Source organism: Venustampulla echinocandica, assembly GCF_003357145.1.
Source record: "Venustampulla echinocandica strain BP 5553 chromosome Unknown scaffold_7, whole genome shotgun sequence".
NCBI lineage: Eukaryota > Fungi > Ascomycota > Leotiomycetes > Helotiales > Pleuroascaceae > Venustampulla > Venustampulla echinocandica.
The window spans coordinates 1,148,045-1,165,732 of record NW_022474212.1 but is presented as its reverse complement, the minus strand read 5'-3'; the positions used below and the strand labels follow the sequence as shown (position 1 = coordinate 1,165,732).

At 47.4% G+C, this 17,688-nt stretch overlaps 6 protein-coding genes across 6 annotated transcripts; 2 read left to right on the top strand and 4 right to left on the bottom strand.

The window, feature by feature from the left end:
* Positions 1–1,542: 1,542 nt before the first annotated feature.
* On the top strand, positions 1,543–2,484 carry BP5553_08306 (uncharacterized protein; the record flags this gene model as incomplete). The annotated part of the gene is made up of 1 exon (XM_032016929.1): positions 1,543–2,484. The coding sequence occupies one exon, from the start codon at positions 1,543–1,545 to the stop codon at positions 2,482–2,484; it is 942 nt and encodes a 313-aa protein (XP_031867220.1).
* A 1,958-nt stretch (positions 2,485–4,442) lies between these two features.
* BP5553_08305 (uncharacterized protein) lies at positions 4,443–5,214 on the bottom strand (the record flags this gene model as incomplete). Its single annotated transcript, XM_032016928.1, has 4 exons — positions 4,443–4,829; positions 4,885–4,952; positions 5,002–5,133; positions 5,196–5,214. 4 exons carry the CDS (start codon positions 5,212–5,214, stop codon positions 4,443–4,445), a joined length of 606 nt encoding a protein of 201 aa, XP_031867219.1.
* A 466-nt stretch (positions 5,215–5,680) lies between these two features.
* Positions 5,681–7,121, bottom strand: BP5553_08304 (Uncharacterized protein; the record flags this gene model as incomplete). Its single annotated transcript, XM_032016927.1, has 3 exons — positions 5,681–5,841; positions 5,891–6,973; positions 7,076–7,121. 3 exons carry the CDS (start codon positions 7,119–7,121, stop codon positions 5,681–5,683), a joined length of 1,290 nt encoding a protein of 429 aa, XP_031867218.1.
* Positions 7,122–8,541: 1,420 nt separating this feature from the next.
* BP5553_08303 (uncharacterized protein) lies at positions 8,542–10,956 on the bottom strand (the record flags this gene model as incomplete). Its single annotated transcript, XM_032016926.1, has 5 exons — positions 8,542–9,443; positions 9,503–9,665; positions 9,842–10,590; positions 10,647–10,703; positions 10,755–10,956. 5 exons carry the CDS (start codon positions 10,954–10,956, stop codon positions 8,542–8,544), a joined length of 2,073 nt encoding a protein of 690 aa, XP_031867217.1.
* A 1,784-nt stretch (positions 10,957–12,740) lies between these two features.
* On the top strand, positions 12,741–14,447 carry BP5553_08302 (Fluconazole resistance protein 1; the record flags this gene model as incomplete). Its single annotated transcript, XM_032016925.1, has 4 exons — positions 12,741–12,937; positions 13,018–13,396; positions 13,476–14,132; positions 14,193–14,447. The coding sequence occupies 4 exons, from the start codon at positions 12,741–12,743 to the stop codon at positions 14,445–14,447; spliced, it is 1,488 nt and encodes a 495-aa protein (XP_031867216.1).
* Positions 14,448–15,909: 1,462 nt separating this feature from the next.
* Positions 15,910–17,538, bottom strand: BP5553_08301 (uncharacterized protein; the record flags this gene model as incomplete). Its single annotated transcript, XM_032016924.1, has 1 exon — positions 15,910–17,538. One exon carries the CDS (start codon positions 17,536–17,538, stop codon positions 15,910–15,912), a length of 1,629 nt encoding a protein of 542 aa, XP_031867215.1.
* Between the last annotated feature and the right edge of the window lie 150 nt (positions 17,539–17,688).

The window sequence follows — 17,688 nt, the reverse complement described above, 5'->3', positions numbered from 1 at the left end:
AGCGCCTAAGCTCTGTAGGTGATTTTGGACCGAGAGAGCGGATAACAGTGCGAGTAGTGTCTTTGGGGTCCAACGGCTTACTTGCGCGCAGCGTCAAGCTTCAGATCAAAGCTCCACGACGACCTTCCTGCTCTGTACGAACCCGTCCGGAGTACGCCGCAATCAGACGCACATCGTATAGCAATATAGCATAGCAACTCTTAACAGAGCCCTTCCTCGGCGCCCTGCTTATCATCTTTCCGACTCTCCGAGGTCCCAGCATAAAAGACCTGCCCTATCCATCGAAGCATGTCCGCATGGTCGCAAGGGCAAGGAAGGGCAAACCCAGCTCCACGGCGCCCACCTCCCTCCCTTACCTTAGGTGCTTATCGGCCCCGGAAGTCCATGGCGGAGGTGAAGAAGGAGGAAGCGGCGCGGGCTGCCGAGGTGATGGTCTTTGGCTTGCGATACTTTGTACGAAGTACGTGCTTTGGATAGAAGTCGAACTCTGTGGCATGGTTGCTTGTCTGGTTTGCGATAGTATTGACTTCGTCCTTGGGGATGATCGCACGGTCTGAGGGCAGGTGTATGGCGTTACTCTAGACCCATTGAATGGCGCCAATGATCGATAAAGAAGCTTGTCTCGATCCTCAAAGCTTCGCGCCCCACCCGTCACAACCGATATATGGCGCATCCTTGGGCGAATTTGGTACCAAATTCCTTTCGCTAGTATTATGAGGCCCAACGACCATTACCTAGATATAAATCCGATATCGCGCTCTTATACTCTTTTCTATACAATCTAGATAGTCGGCGCATAGCCCCCACCCGTAGGTAGCAGGACGAGAGTTCCACGGCCAAAGTGCGCTACTAACAAATGGGTCGACCGGATTTCCTGCAAAATGTTCTTGAGCTGCGATATCTTCGTTTCAAGCTCCTCGGACAGATATTCGTGGGCCGCAGTCGCAACGCCACGGCCAGCAGTCAGAACTTTGCCAGTTGATTCTAAAAGCCGCTGAAGAGTGCTCCGACCCCTCTTGTTCACCTGGACCATCATCTACAATAGATCCTGATAGGAGGAGTATAAGTTGACTCCATCCATAGACTTCCTGATCTCCGAATAAACAGGCGAAGAGTGATGGGTTGACCTGGAGTATGTTGCCAGAATGGCAAAGATACGCCAAAGCTGGTCTGGTTATCTTATCCTTAGGCCATGTCTCTAGGCCTTCATGCCCTGTAGCCCAGGCCTCTATATCTGACCGAAACTGAGGCATTCAAGTTCCGCGAATATCTCAATTTTAATCAGATATTCAAACGACTTGAATACCTAATTTATTTTGGTCTTCTAACATATAATTTGCTTCTTGGTCCGCTAATGGAGTAGCTCGGTGCGCCACGCCTTTTTACATCCCCTCCCACTCCCCCCAAAATAGGTACCTTTATGGCTCACTCTCTCTCCAACCTCCACCTTTATGGCTAACTCTCCATTTATATCGCTCCCCACCACCACGCAAAACCTCCACCTTGACTCGTACATCACAATATATACACCCCTCGCTAAACATGAATCCCCAAACGCCTCCCGAAATAGCGGCCCCAGAAGCTTTGCCACTACGGTTGGAAATTGCATCTCTTCAGGGTCATGAAGCTTTCAGATTCTTTCATGTCCGCGAATCCCACATAAACCCCTTTGAAGAGATACCGTGTTCCCCGATACCTCAGTATCTTAAGGATAATATTGCTAGGATCTACCATGTAACGAACGCTGAAACCTATTTGGAAACTGCGGCAATCTCCCGCACTATACTTGATCAACTCCTTATCTGGTGTTTATACGAAGAGGGCCAGATACCAGCTCAGGAACACGAACAACCCGAAAATACCAACGGCTCGGCCTCCCCCCACCTCCCTACGGAAGAAGACCCAGCCAAGCTCGAGCTTCTACACGATATGCCGTTATCAAAGGTTGTTAGGCATGAAGGAGAGACTAAATTGTTATCAGAATTTGCTGATTACAGTGTGTGGTACGACCGAGCAGCAAAAAAGACACTAGCAACAAATCTTGTAATTTTAGGCTCCAAACGTTACCCTTGCACAGATGCCGCCTTGCCGCAACTTAGGTGCTATATGGGAATTATCCACTCTACACGCAAGGAGGAGTCGAAGGAGAATTGTGTAGTATATGGTGCTGTATCTGATGGGAAGACCTTCCGCTTCTGCCGGATCGATAACGACGGCTTCTACGGTCAGAGTTGTCTTCTAGAGTGGAGATCTCAAAAGCATCAAGATCAAATATATTCTATTGTACGGTTCTTTCTCCGAGAAGCAGCCCTTTCATCGCCAAGTACGACTCCAATAAAGGATCCTATGAGGAGAAGAATAGTTCTCTCGTCATTCGGCAAACCAAAACCTCCTGAAACGTTTGACAGCATCCCGTGGACGGTTTATTACGAAGATGAGTTGGACTCCGACTGTGAAATCGTCGACCTCAATTGGCAACAATGAACAATTGATCTCTCGTGGGAATTAGGAGGCATGAAGGAGAGAGTTCTTCGGGGTAATAATAAGTAGGCGATTAGTCACGGGCTGCGTCGGGAGTTAAGGGGGGGATAGGAGTGGGAATGTATTTGTTTTAGTATTAACGGGCTTTTGCGAGCTTAAGTATATGTTGAATTAGTTCTGTAGTTGATGCTCTAAGAGGAGGTTAACTAGTCCAAATTCAATGTCAATATTATTTCAACGCAATTCGGATCGTGAACTTGGATATTAATAGAGGGTATTATTAGGCGAATTTAGTTTAAACTTCCTTTCCCTAAAACAGCGAAAGTAAAGTGTGTTTTTGAGTAAATGCGGACTGCGTAGGAAAAAAGTCCCAAACCACGTCTAAAACAGAGTCATCTATTCGTGCGGTATATATAAAACGAGTGTATAGATTCAGTCTGGAAAGATTAAGACCTCGATTACAATAGCCATTTGGCGAGGATATTTCAACTTGGGTGAAGCGAGATTGTTTCTACTGAAACAATAAAGTTGAAAGTGGAAAACGGAGATCGACTATAGCTGACATTCGGAAATATCTATTCGTGTTGCCTGCGGAGCTTAACCGGACACAAGATAGTCGGAGGCATTCATGCGGTTGCCAGACAGACCGCCACACGGTGGCGGAAGTTCGGGATGCGGGTGGTGGGGATACACACACAAGTACTCCGTATCCCCCTTAAAATGTCGGTTAGCATGAATCGGCCAAGACAAGGGTCACTCACCAGTAAGAAAATGAGCATGCTCGCTAATAAACCCCCGTGTCCCGGGACCCGTGCTAACCATCGGTAAAGGGGGAAATAGGGGTTCACAGGCTAAATACACATTAGAACTATCGGCATAATTTTCTCTCCACCGGCACGACAAGGCGCAATATCTAAAACATATCCCCCATAGACGAGTAACACGTTCAGGGGCAGTGGGATACGGTAGCTGCTAGTACGTCTGGCATCGCACTTCGTCCACCAAGTCCAGCTTCACCTCAGGCACCATACATCACAACCTCACAACCTCACCACCTTATTGCAACAGCCACGATCATGGCGGCAAAAATAGCTGTAGATACCAGTACTAGTTCTCTGCCTCTCAGTACCTTGGCACTTCACAAATCCCGGCCGACTATACCGTGCGACGCACAGGCGCCGACGCCACTTCGTCCTTAGAGACACAATCCGCCCGCCTCTTTCCAACCACAACTTCAACAAGCGACGACTACCGGGACAGAGTCTATCCATATCCCGCTCCTCATCCACGAGCCGCAGGTGCTGGGCCGGTATCGTGGTGGCCATCAAACTGGCGGCGAATTCCCGAGTTTAGCCCGGTCAATTATGAGCTAGATTTATCAGAGAGGCCTATTGGGGAGAATGCAATGTTTAGTACTTTATTATTCATCACGCTTGGAGGCTGTGGACTTATTTCAACGTACGCAAGCATTTGGAGGCATACTTTGGGCAGATTCAATGAAAGGATATTTAGATATGAGATTGGAGGGCAGTTCTAGGATGGCTTCAAAGATGTCGCACTGGATAGAGAAGGATCGTTAATGAGATATTAACTAAATTAAGACCACATTTTCGGTGTTATTCGTCTCATTTGGATGAATTTTTAGTCTTGAGGGATACAAACAGATTCTCTGAATAAATCTTAAATTAAAACTAGATCCTTTATCACCATTCGCCCAACTGAAACTGGGTATTGCACATGTTAACCAGCTCCCAGCACTCGCCTGTCATTTCATTTTTTGTGCCACTATCCTCAACTGCACCCGCCGCACCCGCAGCAAAAATCGCCGGCATGAAGTGATCATCGGTGCCATGTGCGTCCCTATACCTTGGATGATTCATGAGCCTTGTAAGAGCCCTCCTCAAAGCGGGCCCGCTGTTTCTGGTAAATGCATCCTCCACCGCCTGGCGGAACTCGAGCGCTCATGGTGCTGGCGGCACTGGCTGGGCAAAATTATCCCGATGGATGACCATCTGTGCCCAGTGATTGCGGTAGAGGTTGTGAACTGCTCCTCCAGAGCCTATGATGAGGATATTTTCGTAGCGGAGAGGTCGTAGGACAGAGCCCACTTTGGCGTGATAGTGCGGGTCAAAACGGGCGTTGGCTGAGATGACAGTTACGGGGATGCAGGTCTGCATGTGTGGAAACATGCGAATAAGTATCAGGAACGTGTCGTGGATGAAATCAAGGACTGGGTTAGCTTTCGCTTCGAAGCCCGCCGACTGGAGCATGGAAAGGACTTTGGAGCCGAGGACGAGGTCGGGGCTGAGGACGAAGTTCTTGTACCGTTTTGGAGCCACATACGCAACCTGTGCTTTTAGTTATCACCTATTTGGGGCCTTTAAGTGGTGAATATCCGCCTACCGGTGTTTGCTGAGGGTTCGGGTTCATAGCCACTTGAATTTCATCACCGAGGGCTTCCCAGTGAGCGCCTACAGATCTTTTAGCGTTGTCGAATTAAGTTGACAGAATCGCACCTACCCATCATGACAATACTTTTCACACCTCGACGCGTGGCTTCGTCCCCCATTTCTTTCCAGATAGCTGCTGGCTCTGATTCCTCGCCCAGCATCATGGTGCTTCCATGACTGACGAAGAACACTGGAGTGGGATCTATAGATGCAAGCGGGGATCAGCTGCACAAAACCCCACGGAATACTTAGACAACAACTTACGCTTCTGGCTTACTGCCATACTGTCAGGCTAAAGAGTGGCAGATATCGTGGACTATTTGAGTATTGTGCAAAATCGAGGAGTCAACCGATACGAGATATACCCTAGTTGGGTATAAAGTAGCTACCGTCAGCTATTAAGTATGGTGCAAGAGTAAGGGGTCAACTAACAGGAGATGTATTTATACTCCAATTGCTAGTAAGGCGCCCTTATTTTTGGTGCTACGGAAGAACCATGCCTGGGGCTATGGCATGGAGCACGTGGCTCGTGGGCCCGAATTACCTAAGGTACCTACCTACCTATTATAGAAGGGACAAAGTCACAGGGGAAAGTGTAAATTAGAAAGTTAAGTTACCAAGACAAAACAGTACATAAACCTGAGATTCGAATTTGCCACAAAGTACTTCTATTTACGACTCGTACGTCTGGTGTGATTTCCTTGTCAACATACACACCCTAATTCTATTTAGTCTTCTGTTTTACCACTCTACATCTTGGCATCTAGTGCCCTAAAATGATCCACCACTTCCTGCTTGACATCGTAACTATACAACACTTTTAGCTTCTGAACATCATTGAGCTGGTTGGGAGTCTCCCCCGTCAATCCATCCGCTCGCAGTGCTTCATCTCGAATTACTTGTTGTGGTCCTAAAGTCCAGTCAGTTGCGGAGTGGTCATGGGAAGGGGACGGCCTCACCATCAGGAAGATGGAAGTATTCTTTATTTGCCCTCGCTGCATCCCTCATATGGGCCGTCCGGGGCACCCGCAAACTCTCGTAAACCTTCAATACACTGCGCAAATCCCTCTTTCCTTCCACCACAAACTCCAAACATGTCGCCAATGCCATTGCATCCTCGGCTGCACTCGCCGCTCCTTGCGCGATATATGGCAGCATCGGATGCGCCGAATCTCCTACAAGGACTAGATTGCCCTCATCATGCACCCATTTGCTCAGGCTGGGTCGATCTCTTAATTTCCAAACATAAGACTCGTCGATCATTCCAAGCAACTTTTTGATTCGTGGATCCCAGTTCATAAACTGCTTTCGCAGTGCCGGCATGTCTCCAAGCTTCTTCCACGATTCCTCGCCGGGTTCATCCGGCACGATGATCACGATGTTATAAAACGCTCCGTCGCAGACATAGTAAGAGACGATGTGTCGTCCTGGCCCCAACCATGTCGTCGCATACTTCCGCAGCTCCAGTGACGCAAATTCCGGAGCGTCCATCACCGCTGCTGGGAGAAGCGCACGGTAAGCGCTGTCGCCCGTAGCCATGCTTTGGACTTTATGTCCCGTAACCAGGTCGGCCATCAGTGACCTCGCTCCATCAGCTCCCACTACTAGATCAGCCTCATAGATAGTTCCATCATCGCAGTGCACTATTTCTCGCCCATCAGAGCCATGCTCCCAGCTTGTAGCCTTCACACCGGGCTTCACGACCACTCCTCTCTGCAACACCTTCTCGTACAGCAACCTATGCAAATCCTTGCGGTGCACATGCCAGTACTTGTACCCGAATAAGCCTTCCATACGGTCGTCTGCGTTGACATTGAAGTGGGTCAATGTTTTGCCATCCTCCCAGCGCACTTGACGCATGTATTGGGGCTGGACGCCAACTGCGGCGAGAGAGTTACCCAACCCGAGTTGGGTCAGAATTCGTGTGAAGTTAGGGGTAACTTGAATGCCAGCGCCGAGCTCAGTGATAACTGAGGAGGACTCGAGGACGGTGATAAAGTGAGCCGTCGAAGAGCATGCGAGGGCAAGGGCGAGCGTAGCTCCTGTGGGTTGAGGGGAGAATCAGCTTTGATTCTGGGGATGAAGTGATTGCAATCGGAGTCGCCTGAGTGTACAAAACGCCAAAATGGTGATATTTTCCGTACCTCCAATGCCTGCCCCGACAATAATGATATCAAACTTCTTGGACATGTTTTCTAGGGAGCTGTCAATTCAGTATGACAGGGCAACGTTTCTGAAACTATTTACAAAGTGCGAATCTTCCAGTTCTTAGTACCGTTATAATATCGACCAACACAATGTGTTGATAATTGGGACCCAAATTGGTACACGTAATACAGGTAATTGATTAGTCAGAATAGGTCATGGAATGGGATAATTGTATTGATTAAAGAGCCTAATACTATAGGGTGAAAGCTTCACATATATAGGCAAATGAATGTATAGGGTCAGGTGATCAATTAGGTAACTCAAGGAAATAACACCGATAGTATCCGAATAGCTTCCCAGGGCCTCTATTATCATGTGCTATACTAATTAGTATGGGATGCGATGATATCTGAGTATTCGGCTTATCACGGATATACATATCTCATTTCTCCCTTGTGGTGGAGAAGTGCCAAGTGGGGTGCCTAAGTGGCTTGATCAGCTGGCCAGGGGAACTCCCATAACTCCCATATTCTAACACAATGACTTTAAGATACATTTAGGTCGGGTGGAGGTCAATTCCGGGCAAGGTCCCCTCCTGATAGGGGTGGCTTCAGCAATCGTTCTCAGCAATGTCCATGATTAATTTTGAGAGCGGATCCAACCACGCACGCACTGAGACTATCGGAACTGTGGGGAAGGCTCAGGCGTTACACTTTTTAGATCAGATTTCTTGCAGCTTCCGCCAGGAACTGTCTAGCAAATATGATTTAAGATATGGTTAAGATTGTAGATTTATATGAAGGAATAATGCAGGTGCCAATTGAACCTGTAATTGGCATGGTATAGGGCATAAACTTAAGAATATTATATTAATTGATTTTTCTAATCTATTAAGTGGAAATCCTGATTTAAAAAAATATGAAAATCCTATGCTGCTCGAAACTGTATTATCACAGCTGAACATCTGAATTCCCTACTCGCCAGGTAATAAATTCAATCGTTTAGGGTACGGACTCATCTAAGGTGGGCATGTGGTCGAAATGCTGGAGCTTGGTCTAGGAGCAAGTCTGTGATGTAATGCTAAGCCTCAATAGATACGCGACGAGTTTGGACGGGAGACAACTTGGAAGACGAGAGCGATGGCTACTATTTAGAGTGACTACTTTGTAGGATCACTGTTCAGGGTATTAATTGCCACTTTACAACTTTCAGTGACTTGGAACAAGGTACGAGGGGTTTCAATTAAAAATTTCTCTCTTACTGCATAGCCTGTATATGCTTTACTACTGTTCCTCATTCATCGAAGGAAGCAATCAATTTAATACCTTCAATTCCATCATCCATTCCCTTCAATTTCACCAATAGAACGACTAAACTAAAAGATTAAAATCACCCTTCTCGTTTCTCTTCTCAATTTTGCCAACTATCTAACTGATAATCCACGTCTTCAAAGCGCTCCATTTTACATTGAATGCGAGGTCTTCCTTGTTAGCATCCCAGCGCGTCTCCTAAGCCTCTTCCCAAATTTCCACACAAATGGCATTGGTACGCATAGCAATGCGATGCAGCCAGCGTAGATGCCGAAGCAGCCCATGTAACCGCGTGCTTGCACCCAGTCCGTAACGCCGTAGGTGAATGCGAAGCCAATGACGTTTCGAAATCCTGCAACATTGACAAGAACGGGGCTGGTAAAAGTTGTTAGCGGAGATTTAACCTTGAGTTGAGATGCGGCAATGACAGAATCTGCGAGTTGAAGTAAGACATACCCAGCCCATTTTGGATAGCTCTCAATGCAGTAGACAGAGCCGATAATGTTGACTGTCAAAAATGCGAAGTTAAGGAACGCGGTACCGGAGAGAATTGCTATCCAGTGTACTTTGTAGACGTAGGTCCCGCCAACACCAAACAAGATGCATCCAAAAATGCCACAAAACAGCGGGAAGATCAGACTCCAAAGATGGACCTCCGGTTCACGTATGCCACCCTTATGTTTTGTAATCATACTCGCGACCTTATCAGCGCAATAACTTCCCATGGCGTACACGAAGATAGTAGCAACAACGACCAAAACAACAGAGTATCCAGCGTATTTAAAATCCCAGTTGTAGGGAGGAGCGAAGAGCACTGTAGTCATAGTCTGCAAACTTGCGAGAGAGGCACCAATGAAGACTGCGTTAAGGAGGACAATCCACATGAACCCGGGGAAGATGAGGGATTCAACGATTTCAACAAACGACAAAGCGGCATCTTTAGCTCGGAGGCTGGTGAAGAAAGTGAGGTCTGTTTTCAAGGTGCGCGCGCCGTATCGAGCTGCATCAATTGGTGGTCTTCGCTCACCTGGCCGCAGGGTTTCACTTGCGCCTCCTGTTTACAATCATGTTAGCATAAATCCCAAGTCGGTATTTAGAAGATCAAAGACATACGCATCTCGGAAGTGCTTCGCTGCCATCGAGTCTCTGGCACAAATGCCAGAAGCATGACCCAAGATACTGCAGTTAAAATTGCAAGAATATAATATAGCCAACGCCAGCTCAGATTGGCGATGATGTATGACGAGCCGATACCAAGCGGTAGTGTAATAAGCCCCTAGTTTTTGATTAGGTTGAATTCAATTAACACACCTCTGAAAAGCGAATTCTCACCTAGGATACCCAAATAATTCCGATAGCTCTATTTCGCTAATAGATGAATGAGATGTCATGCGCAATCAATGGGATCAAGCTCTCCACTGCACCAGCGCCCAAAGCTTGAAGACAACGAACTGCCAAATGTGAATTTAGAGATTGACTCAACCCTGCCCAAAGAGTGCACGTCCACGCCAGCAGACCGCAAAGGCATATCACAGGTCGTCGACCAATGGCAATCGATAGAGGAACAAGAACGTAATTGCTAAGGCCAACTATGAGGACCGGGAGAGAAGCAAGCCGGTTGACTTCGGCAAGAGAAGGGGCATTTGGGTTCATGGCCAGCAGCCCAGCTAGGCTGTCAAGTAGGTTGCTGCTTGTCCCACTAGGAGGACTTCCTGATGGGACTGCGCCAGCTGGGATACCAGAAGGTTTGGCTCCACTTGGGAATCCACTGAGGACGGAGGCTCCAGGGATAAGACTTGTCGGGAGACCACTGGGAATTTCACTGAAATCTTGTCTAGCCTTGGTTACTCCAGACGGGAGAACGCCGGCTAGGACGGGCGTTGGAAAGGTAGCTCTAGCTAGCAAGCTGGTTGGGAGGCCACTGGGGATCAAAATACCTGCAGGAAGGTTCGTCGGGAAGCCGCTGGGGATCGAAGCGCCTGACGCGGGAAAAGTGGTTGGAAATCCAGACGGGAGCGAAGCACCTGTTGAGAAAGGCGGAAACACACTAGAGATACCACTGGGAATTCCGACGGGTGGACCAAAGGCGGCACCTCCACCACCGTTGGTGAGAATACTCGGGTCCAAACCGGCGTAAACCAGCACAAATACTGGCAGGAGGGAACCCACAATCTGCTGTGCGACCAGAGACACTGCGCCGACTGTGTTCGCTGCGTCAGTGTTGAATTCTAGGACTGCTTGGGGAGGAGAGTCTTACAGAAGCAGAGTGAAACGAGGATGAGAATTTTCCTCCATTGTGGTAAGTTAAGGGGATCTGTTCATCTGATGAGTAGTAGTCAATTAAACTCCATCGACCAGCACATACCCTTTGGGTCACCGGAAGGCATGGGAATAAAATCCAGCTTTCCATCTTCGTACAGCTGCGTTGAGCCTTCGATAATTGTTGTTACTTTCCGAAAATCCGAATGGTGTTCTACATCATGCGCCGTAGCAGTTGATTTTTCGTCTTGTATGGACGGCATATTTCCAAGATTGAAATGGCTGATACTTGTCGATGTTGCTTCCATGCTCGAATGCCAAAAGATTGGGGCTGTTCCTAGACTAGGAGCAGTCATTAGATGGTGGGTTCCAAGTAAAAAGCTTGGTATTGCATCCTAGGAATCAATTTTGAGGTGACTTCGAGGGAATACTTCCGGATATAGTCCGTATATAAATGATTACGGTATCTATCATACGGCTACATGTAGCTATGCGAAAGCCAAATAAATGCCTTTTTGTGGTTGGAGAGGAGATTTAACGGTTAGAACCGTAGTGTGGGGAAGGATCTGAGCTCTGAGCTAGGGTGCTAACTACGCCGCAGGTTGCACCAGTCCGCCGGATGTGTGGGGAAATCCCCAAGTCGACCATGGTGGCAGGAGAGCCGGCTGAGCAGCATTGCCTTATTAGAAATAGGCCAGATTAATGTTGCATCTAGTAAAACCAGACCTTCGTGCCTAAATGAAGGATCTTCGTGTGCTGAAAAGGTCGAGCCGATCGGCGAGGGGCGCCCACCTGTCGCGACCTAACTGTCCACCCTCTCGCGCCTTGGAACCAGGCCGGCCTTATCTCATGAATTATACGCCAAGTAGAGAAGCTTACCAAGGTGCTAGGAGCGCTACGCGCGTACTCAAAGTATTGGCTCAGGAGTTACGTCAAGTGTTAGAGGGCTTGAAAACAGGTAGAAAGAGTTGATCGATTGTAGGAATAGAGGTGGAGGAGAAGTCCTTGTTATATACAGGTAAAAGAGGGACATATTTGCCACATGCGACGTATACATAAAAAGTCCTGGTTTCAGCCTCGCCAAACTTCAACAAGTTTGCACGAGTTTATAGATGTTCCGAAACAGGAATAACTTGAATATATACCCCTATAGTCACAAACTTCTCTAGCTAGTTTCTAAGAACAACGGCCTAAAGGTGCCCAAATTGTACAATTTTTAAGGGCAGGTCTTTTCTAATCTCTTGTAACTCAATAAATAATAGGTTAATCGATTTAGGGACAGATAATTCGGAACTGTATAGTAATTTTTATATTCGTCGTAGCCCCGGGAGATCTTCGTCCGCAAGTGGACAGGTGTTAGATCATGAGACCACCAGCTGCTTCCTCAGCAGTGCGGCGTCACGTACGATGTAAATCTCTTCTCCGTAATAGGCTTTTCCTAGTCAGACTTAATACCATCACATACTTGATCCTACAATAGGTCAGCCATGTTGCAGCCCTGTAGGTCATATAGATTCCGGACAGCAAAGACACCGCACCCTCCTATTTGCTAGCTAGCTATGCTCGGTAGCCCGCCGTCAGCAGTCCGACCGTCCGACCATCCGCGGACGTAAAACGGCTCGTTAGCGACCTAAAGAAATTGAACGCAAAGTTTGGAAATGTTATTAATTTATTACTATTATAGACACGGTCTACTCGGCGTAGCGCCCCCCGTAAACTGGAGTATGAAAGCCAACTAGCGTTTTAGACCAATCAGGTATACCTCCTGGGACTGACCAATTTTGTTTTGCTTACTTCGTACAGTAAGGAGGGAGTTACACTCCCGACTTATTGCCTTCTTAGTTCCAGGTCTTGGAAGACTGTCGGAAATAGGAGCAATGAATTCACTGCCAACTGCCACTACTACTACCATCTTCATTTTCCTCTGTACTTAATATGCTATTTCCACCTCGAGTTCTTAATATCTTATACTCTAATTTTGTTTTGCTCTGAAATCGTTCTTTCAAAAGCTTAGATTTCTATCACACAATAGCATATTTTACATCTACATTTATTTGGTCTTTCCGCCGTTATATTCAACTCTACTCAAGCAATGTCGAAAGAAAACACCTCCTCAGAGGTTGTGGATAACAACGTCGCGCTCGAATCTGGCCTGCCTAATGACAGCAAACTTACGGACCCCAACGTCGTTGACTGGGACGGGCCGAACAATCCCATCAATCCGCTCAACTGGTCGAGCCACAAGAGGTGGGCGCATGTACTCATGGTTGCGTTGCTTGCCCTGGTAACGTAAGTAATGCATCCATTGCCGATCGCTTCAGGATGTTATATTGTTGCATATATGGACTAACACAAAGTGCTTACTATAGAAATATGGGCCCAACCATGTGCGCACCTAGCATCAAGGGTCTCGTCGCCGACTTTAATATCAGCTCCCAAACAGTCAGCACCCTCGCGATAACCCTCTATCTCCTTGGCTTAGCGACTGGGCCTATGTTCCTGTACCCGCTCAGCGAAATGTACGGCCGCGTGCCATTATATCACGGTGCCAGCCTGGCTTTCGTAGCCTTTGTGATCGGCAATGCGCTGAGCAAGAACATCGGCCAGTTCATTGTCTTCCGGTTTCTCTCGGGCTGTGCGGGCGGCACGCCTATGGCTCTGGGCGGCGGGACTACTGCGGATGTCGCTCGCTTAGAAAATAGGGGGTTTGCAATGGCATTGTTTAGTTTGGGCCCGCTGACGGGACCGGTAGGTCATAATCCTCAATCCTAGCCTCATCCTCATTCCACATGCCCTAACCCAAGGCTAACCTATCCATGTGGTTCAGGTTCTCGGCCCCGTTATCGGGGGTTTTATCGCAGCTGACAAGGGCTGGCGTTGGACCTTCTGGATGCTCGCGATCCTAGGAGGCGCTGTTGGAACTGCTGCCCTAGTTATAATGCGTGAAACACATCCTAAAGTTCTCCTTGAACGCAAAGCGGCCCGTCTCCGCGTCTCCACCGGAAATCCGCAGTTACAATCAAGGCTCGCTCGTTACCTCACGCCCCGCCAGGTCGTCGTCCAGGCGCTCATCCGCCCTGCTATGCTCCTTCTCCGCTCGGCCGTCTTATTAGTTATGTCTCTTTACGTGGCCCTAGTCTTTGGGCTTATGTACCTCTTGTTTGCCACGTTTACTGACGTATTTGAGGGTCAGTACGGTTTTGGCACGTCTATATCTGGGCTTGTGCACCTAGGACTAGGTGTAGCTCTAATCGTGGCCATGCTTCTTTTTGGCGCCCTTGGTGATCGTGTCCAGCGGGCGGCTATGAAAGCAGATGGCGTGCAACTGCCTCGGCCCGAGTATCGTTTGGTGCTAATGATTTGGTTTAGCCCCTGTGTGGGTGTGGGATTGTTTATATATGGCTGGACGGCGTACTACAAAGTGCATTGGACTTTGCCTATCATTGGCACTGCTATTATTGGCCTGGGTGCCTTTTTCGTCCTTGTAAGTTCTACCCTCTATTCTGGCTGAGATGCCCCTTAGATAAGCGCTCAACATCTGCAGATGCCTACACAACTCTACCTCGTCGACCTGTTTGGCTCCGACGCTGCTGCTTCTGCCCTGGGTGCCAACAACCTCCTGCGGTACCTGTCAAGCACTTTTCTGCCACTAGCTGGGCCGAGCATGTACAGGGCGCTGAATTACGGCTGGGGCAACACATTGCTAGGCTTCCTCGCGCTGGGTTTTGTCCCGGCTCCTATTCTGTTTTACAAGTACGGAGAACGGCTTCGTGCTAGGGATTCTCTCAAATCTGTGTAATCAGCCTAGATCTAGAGTTCTAACAACCACTGTGCCTTGGCATTTCGAGAATTGTGTGAATGGTAGAAAGGGAATATTAACCCGTAAGAAGAAGTATAGACAGAATATATCTGTCGTCACGCCTCAAAACTGATCAAAATAGTGATTGGGCATCGATTGACTATAGTAACAGAGGAGGTAGGTAGGTGCCTCTATAAATACAGGGGTATGCCAAAGAATCGGCAGCATTTCAGTTGAAGCTTCACACCATTTCATTTCAAACTATATTCTCTTTTTTATTATTGTAGATTCTACTAGTAGCGGGTATGTTTTATCTAGAAACAGACTGCAGTAGCTGACTCGTATTTCTTTGTTATATATTAATACCAAATTCTTAATTTAACTCAGTTGCCTTCGATTGAATATCTCAGCAAGGGGAAGACAGAAAGAACCCTGGCCAAGCCATTTTCCGGTTCATTCGTAGCGTGCCTGTCAGTTTCAGTGCTGCATACGGAATATGCAGCACGCCTATTAGTAGTAGTGCATTCCTATACAGTAGCCTGTAAGTTCTAGTCCTACATATACAACCAAAGTACCGTTGTTCTCTAGTCCTATACGGGCCAGGCAAAGCATCCGTGTCTACAAAGTATAAATAGCTTCTAACGGATCTTAGCGTATTCTAATTAATTAGCATATTAATTAATTCCCTTACTTAGCTATGTATATAGGCATTCTACTTATTAAATTAGAGAAATTAATAAACCTAATTACCTCTAAACACCCCCCAGTGCCCCCACATTCTAAGTCCTATAACCTAAACAATAGTTGCTAGTTCTACTTGTAAATAAACCGCGGGTAGAAAGCAGTCGTTTAGAGCATGATTAAGGTTTTCGACTACTACCTAGAAGATATTTTATCCTTAGGCGGTTCTTTTAAGGTTAGGAGGCAGTCCAATTTTAAATAAGCCTTGAGAGTAGTGTGATAACTAGCCTCGACCGTAACAGCCCAATGATCGACGACAGACCTGCATCACCGTGTATTTTTAGTGGCTGGGCCAATGTCCCACATCACATCATCTTAAGCAATGAATACGAAACCGCGAAAATCAGTTTTCGACAGTCGGAAGGTGGCATGAGGCAGGTAGTAGGTCTCATTGCAATCTGACAACTCAATCGTGCTAGAAACTCTTTGCATCGCATGTAGCGTAAAACAAAAATGTTTTAGCAGCGCTGCGAAGACAATGCAGAAGCTAGTTCTGCTTGCTCCCCACTCGCGCGAAGAATCCACAGTGATGGAAATAATGTTTATACTTCACTTTCGGTCTCTTTTAAGCAACATTCACGCAGATATGGCTTTTCCCCCGCTGTCAACGCACGAAGTCATAGGCTAAGGTTGCTTTTGGATGATTATTCTCGGGACTTTATAGCAATTCTGGATACGAGGAAATAGCTCATGTGTTTGAATACTAATAATAAAAAGACAACTAAGACAGAGCCCAAGACCGTGGAGATGGGTCTACTCTTCTAAGAGAATCACAAAACGTGTCCCAGTTATTGTGCCACTCGAGATCCAACTCAGGCCTGAATATTCCTACCACCTCCCCATCCATTCTTACCTTCAACATTACTTCAAACATGGTCTGCGAACCAGTGAGTTTAACATCCATACCTAAGTATTCCTGCCACGCAACTGGTATTGCTACATGTCTCACTTCATACCGCCAAAATCCGCTGGGGGACCCTTGGTGACGCCAGCCCATTAGACGCAAATCTTCGATTGACACAGGCTGGGTGTTGACGAGCTTGTTTCCTTTGAGTAGCGATAGAGATACAGTACTCTTATTGCTAGTGTCATCGGGATCGTCCACAAATTCCTGCCTGCAATTTGTGAATATTTGGAAACTTTTGATCGTTTGATCTCGTAACAAGTTTTTGCATCGTTCAGCAAGCTCTGTCTGATCTAGAACTGAGATCGCCCAGCTCATATATTCTAGGGTCAATTCGTTCTCCTTGCGTCTCGAATTCTTGAGTTCTTGCATTAATGTCAAAGTCGGAATATCCAATCCACGCCTTCGAGCGACGACTCCTTCCAAAAGACCCTCGGAAAATATGCGAAAATACTGTTCAGCCAGCAAGTCGACGATCATACCTTCTCTAGGGCAGTGTCGTGACACAAATCGAGGAACCGATATGCTCTCATCTAGCCCTTCATCATAACCATACTTGCTGACCTCTTCCCATAATTTCTTTTGTATACACATCATCATAAGCGACATCCGGGTTACTTTGGAGTCTTCTCTTGCCGTAGATGGCCCAGCAAAAGTTGAACATCGCCGAATGAACGCATCTTCAACAGACAACAGTACGTCCTCCAGATGATCACCCCATGAATTCACCCTCATTTTATCCGTTTCATCGCCCTGAACCACCTGGTCTCTTATATGACCGAATAGGGCGTCTTTCTTGTACTCCTCGGTATATTTCTCGAACGTCAATTGGTTGAGTTGCGCATCTTCTGGTGGCCGAAGACAAGCGTAGGGCAAACCAGTCTTTGCGATGAGCACCGGACTCCTCACCTCAGATCTCCGCTTGCACTCTTGATTGTGCAATTCAAACGCTGCCCACCGTCGATCCATAGCTGTTATCGCGCGACGAAGCTGTATCGCCTGCTTTTCTTCTGCAGAAAGACCACCATATGTTCTATCACTTGGACCAGCGCCGCCGATATCAACAATAGTCAAGGGCTTCTTCACTGCACCTCCACCATCTTTGTCCTCTCTTTTCTTGGACTTTTTCTCGTCCTCGTCAGAGTCGCTGTCACCATCGTTTCCTAAACCTCTGTTCTGCCTTCCCTTTCCCTTAGAAGCTGGTTGCCTGGCGCAGGATTTTGTTTCGGATCTTGAAGGTGGAGGTGCTTCAGCGTTTGTTACTTTATCCGTTCGACGTCGAACATGGCCAGCGGCGGTGCGGGCTTCTGGGCTTTCTGATCGGAGAGGACGATCAATGGGTTGTGCAGTGGTTACAGCCTCGCTGTAGGAATTTTGCAGAATGATCCGAGCTCGCTCTTTAGCAGCAAGTGCCGCTGGATCTGTGGTGAGTTCAGTTGACGACATTATTGGCGATTTTTGAATCAAACAACGAACCGTATATGATGCTTCTGCATCAATACTCGAGGAACTTGAGATTGAAAGTTGAGTAGAGCGGTCATAAAATGCTCAGCCTCGGAGTGGGAATCGATGATTGCCATTCAGTGAGGCTGTCTA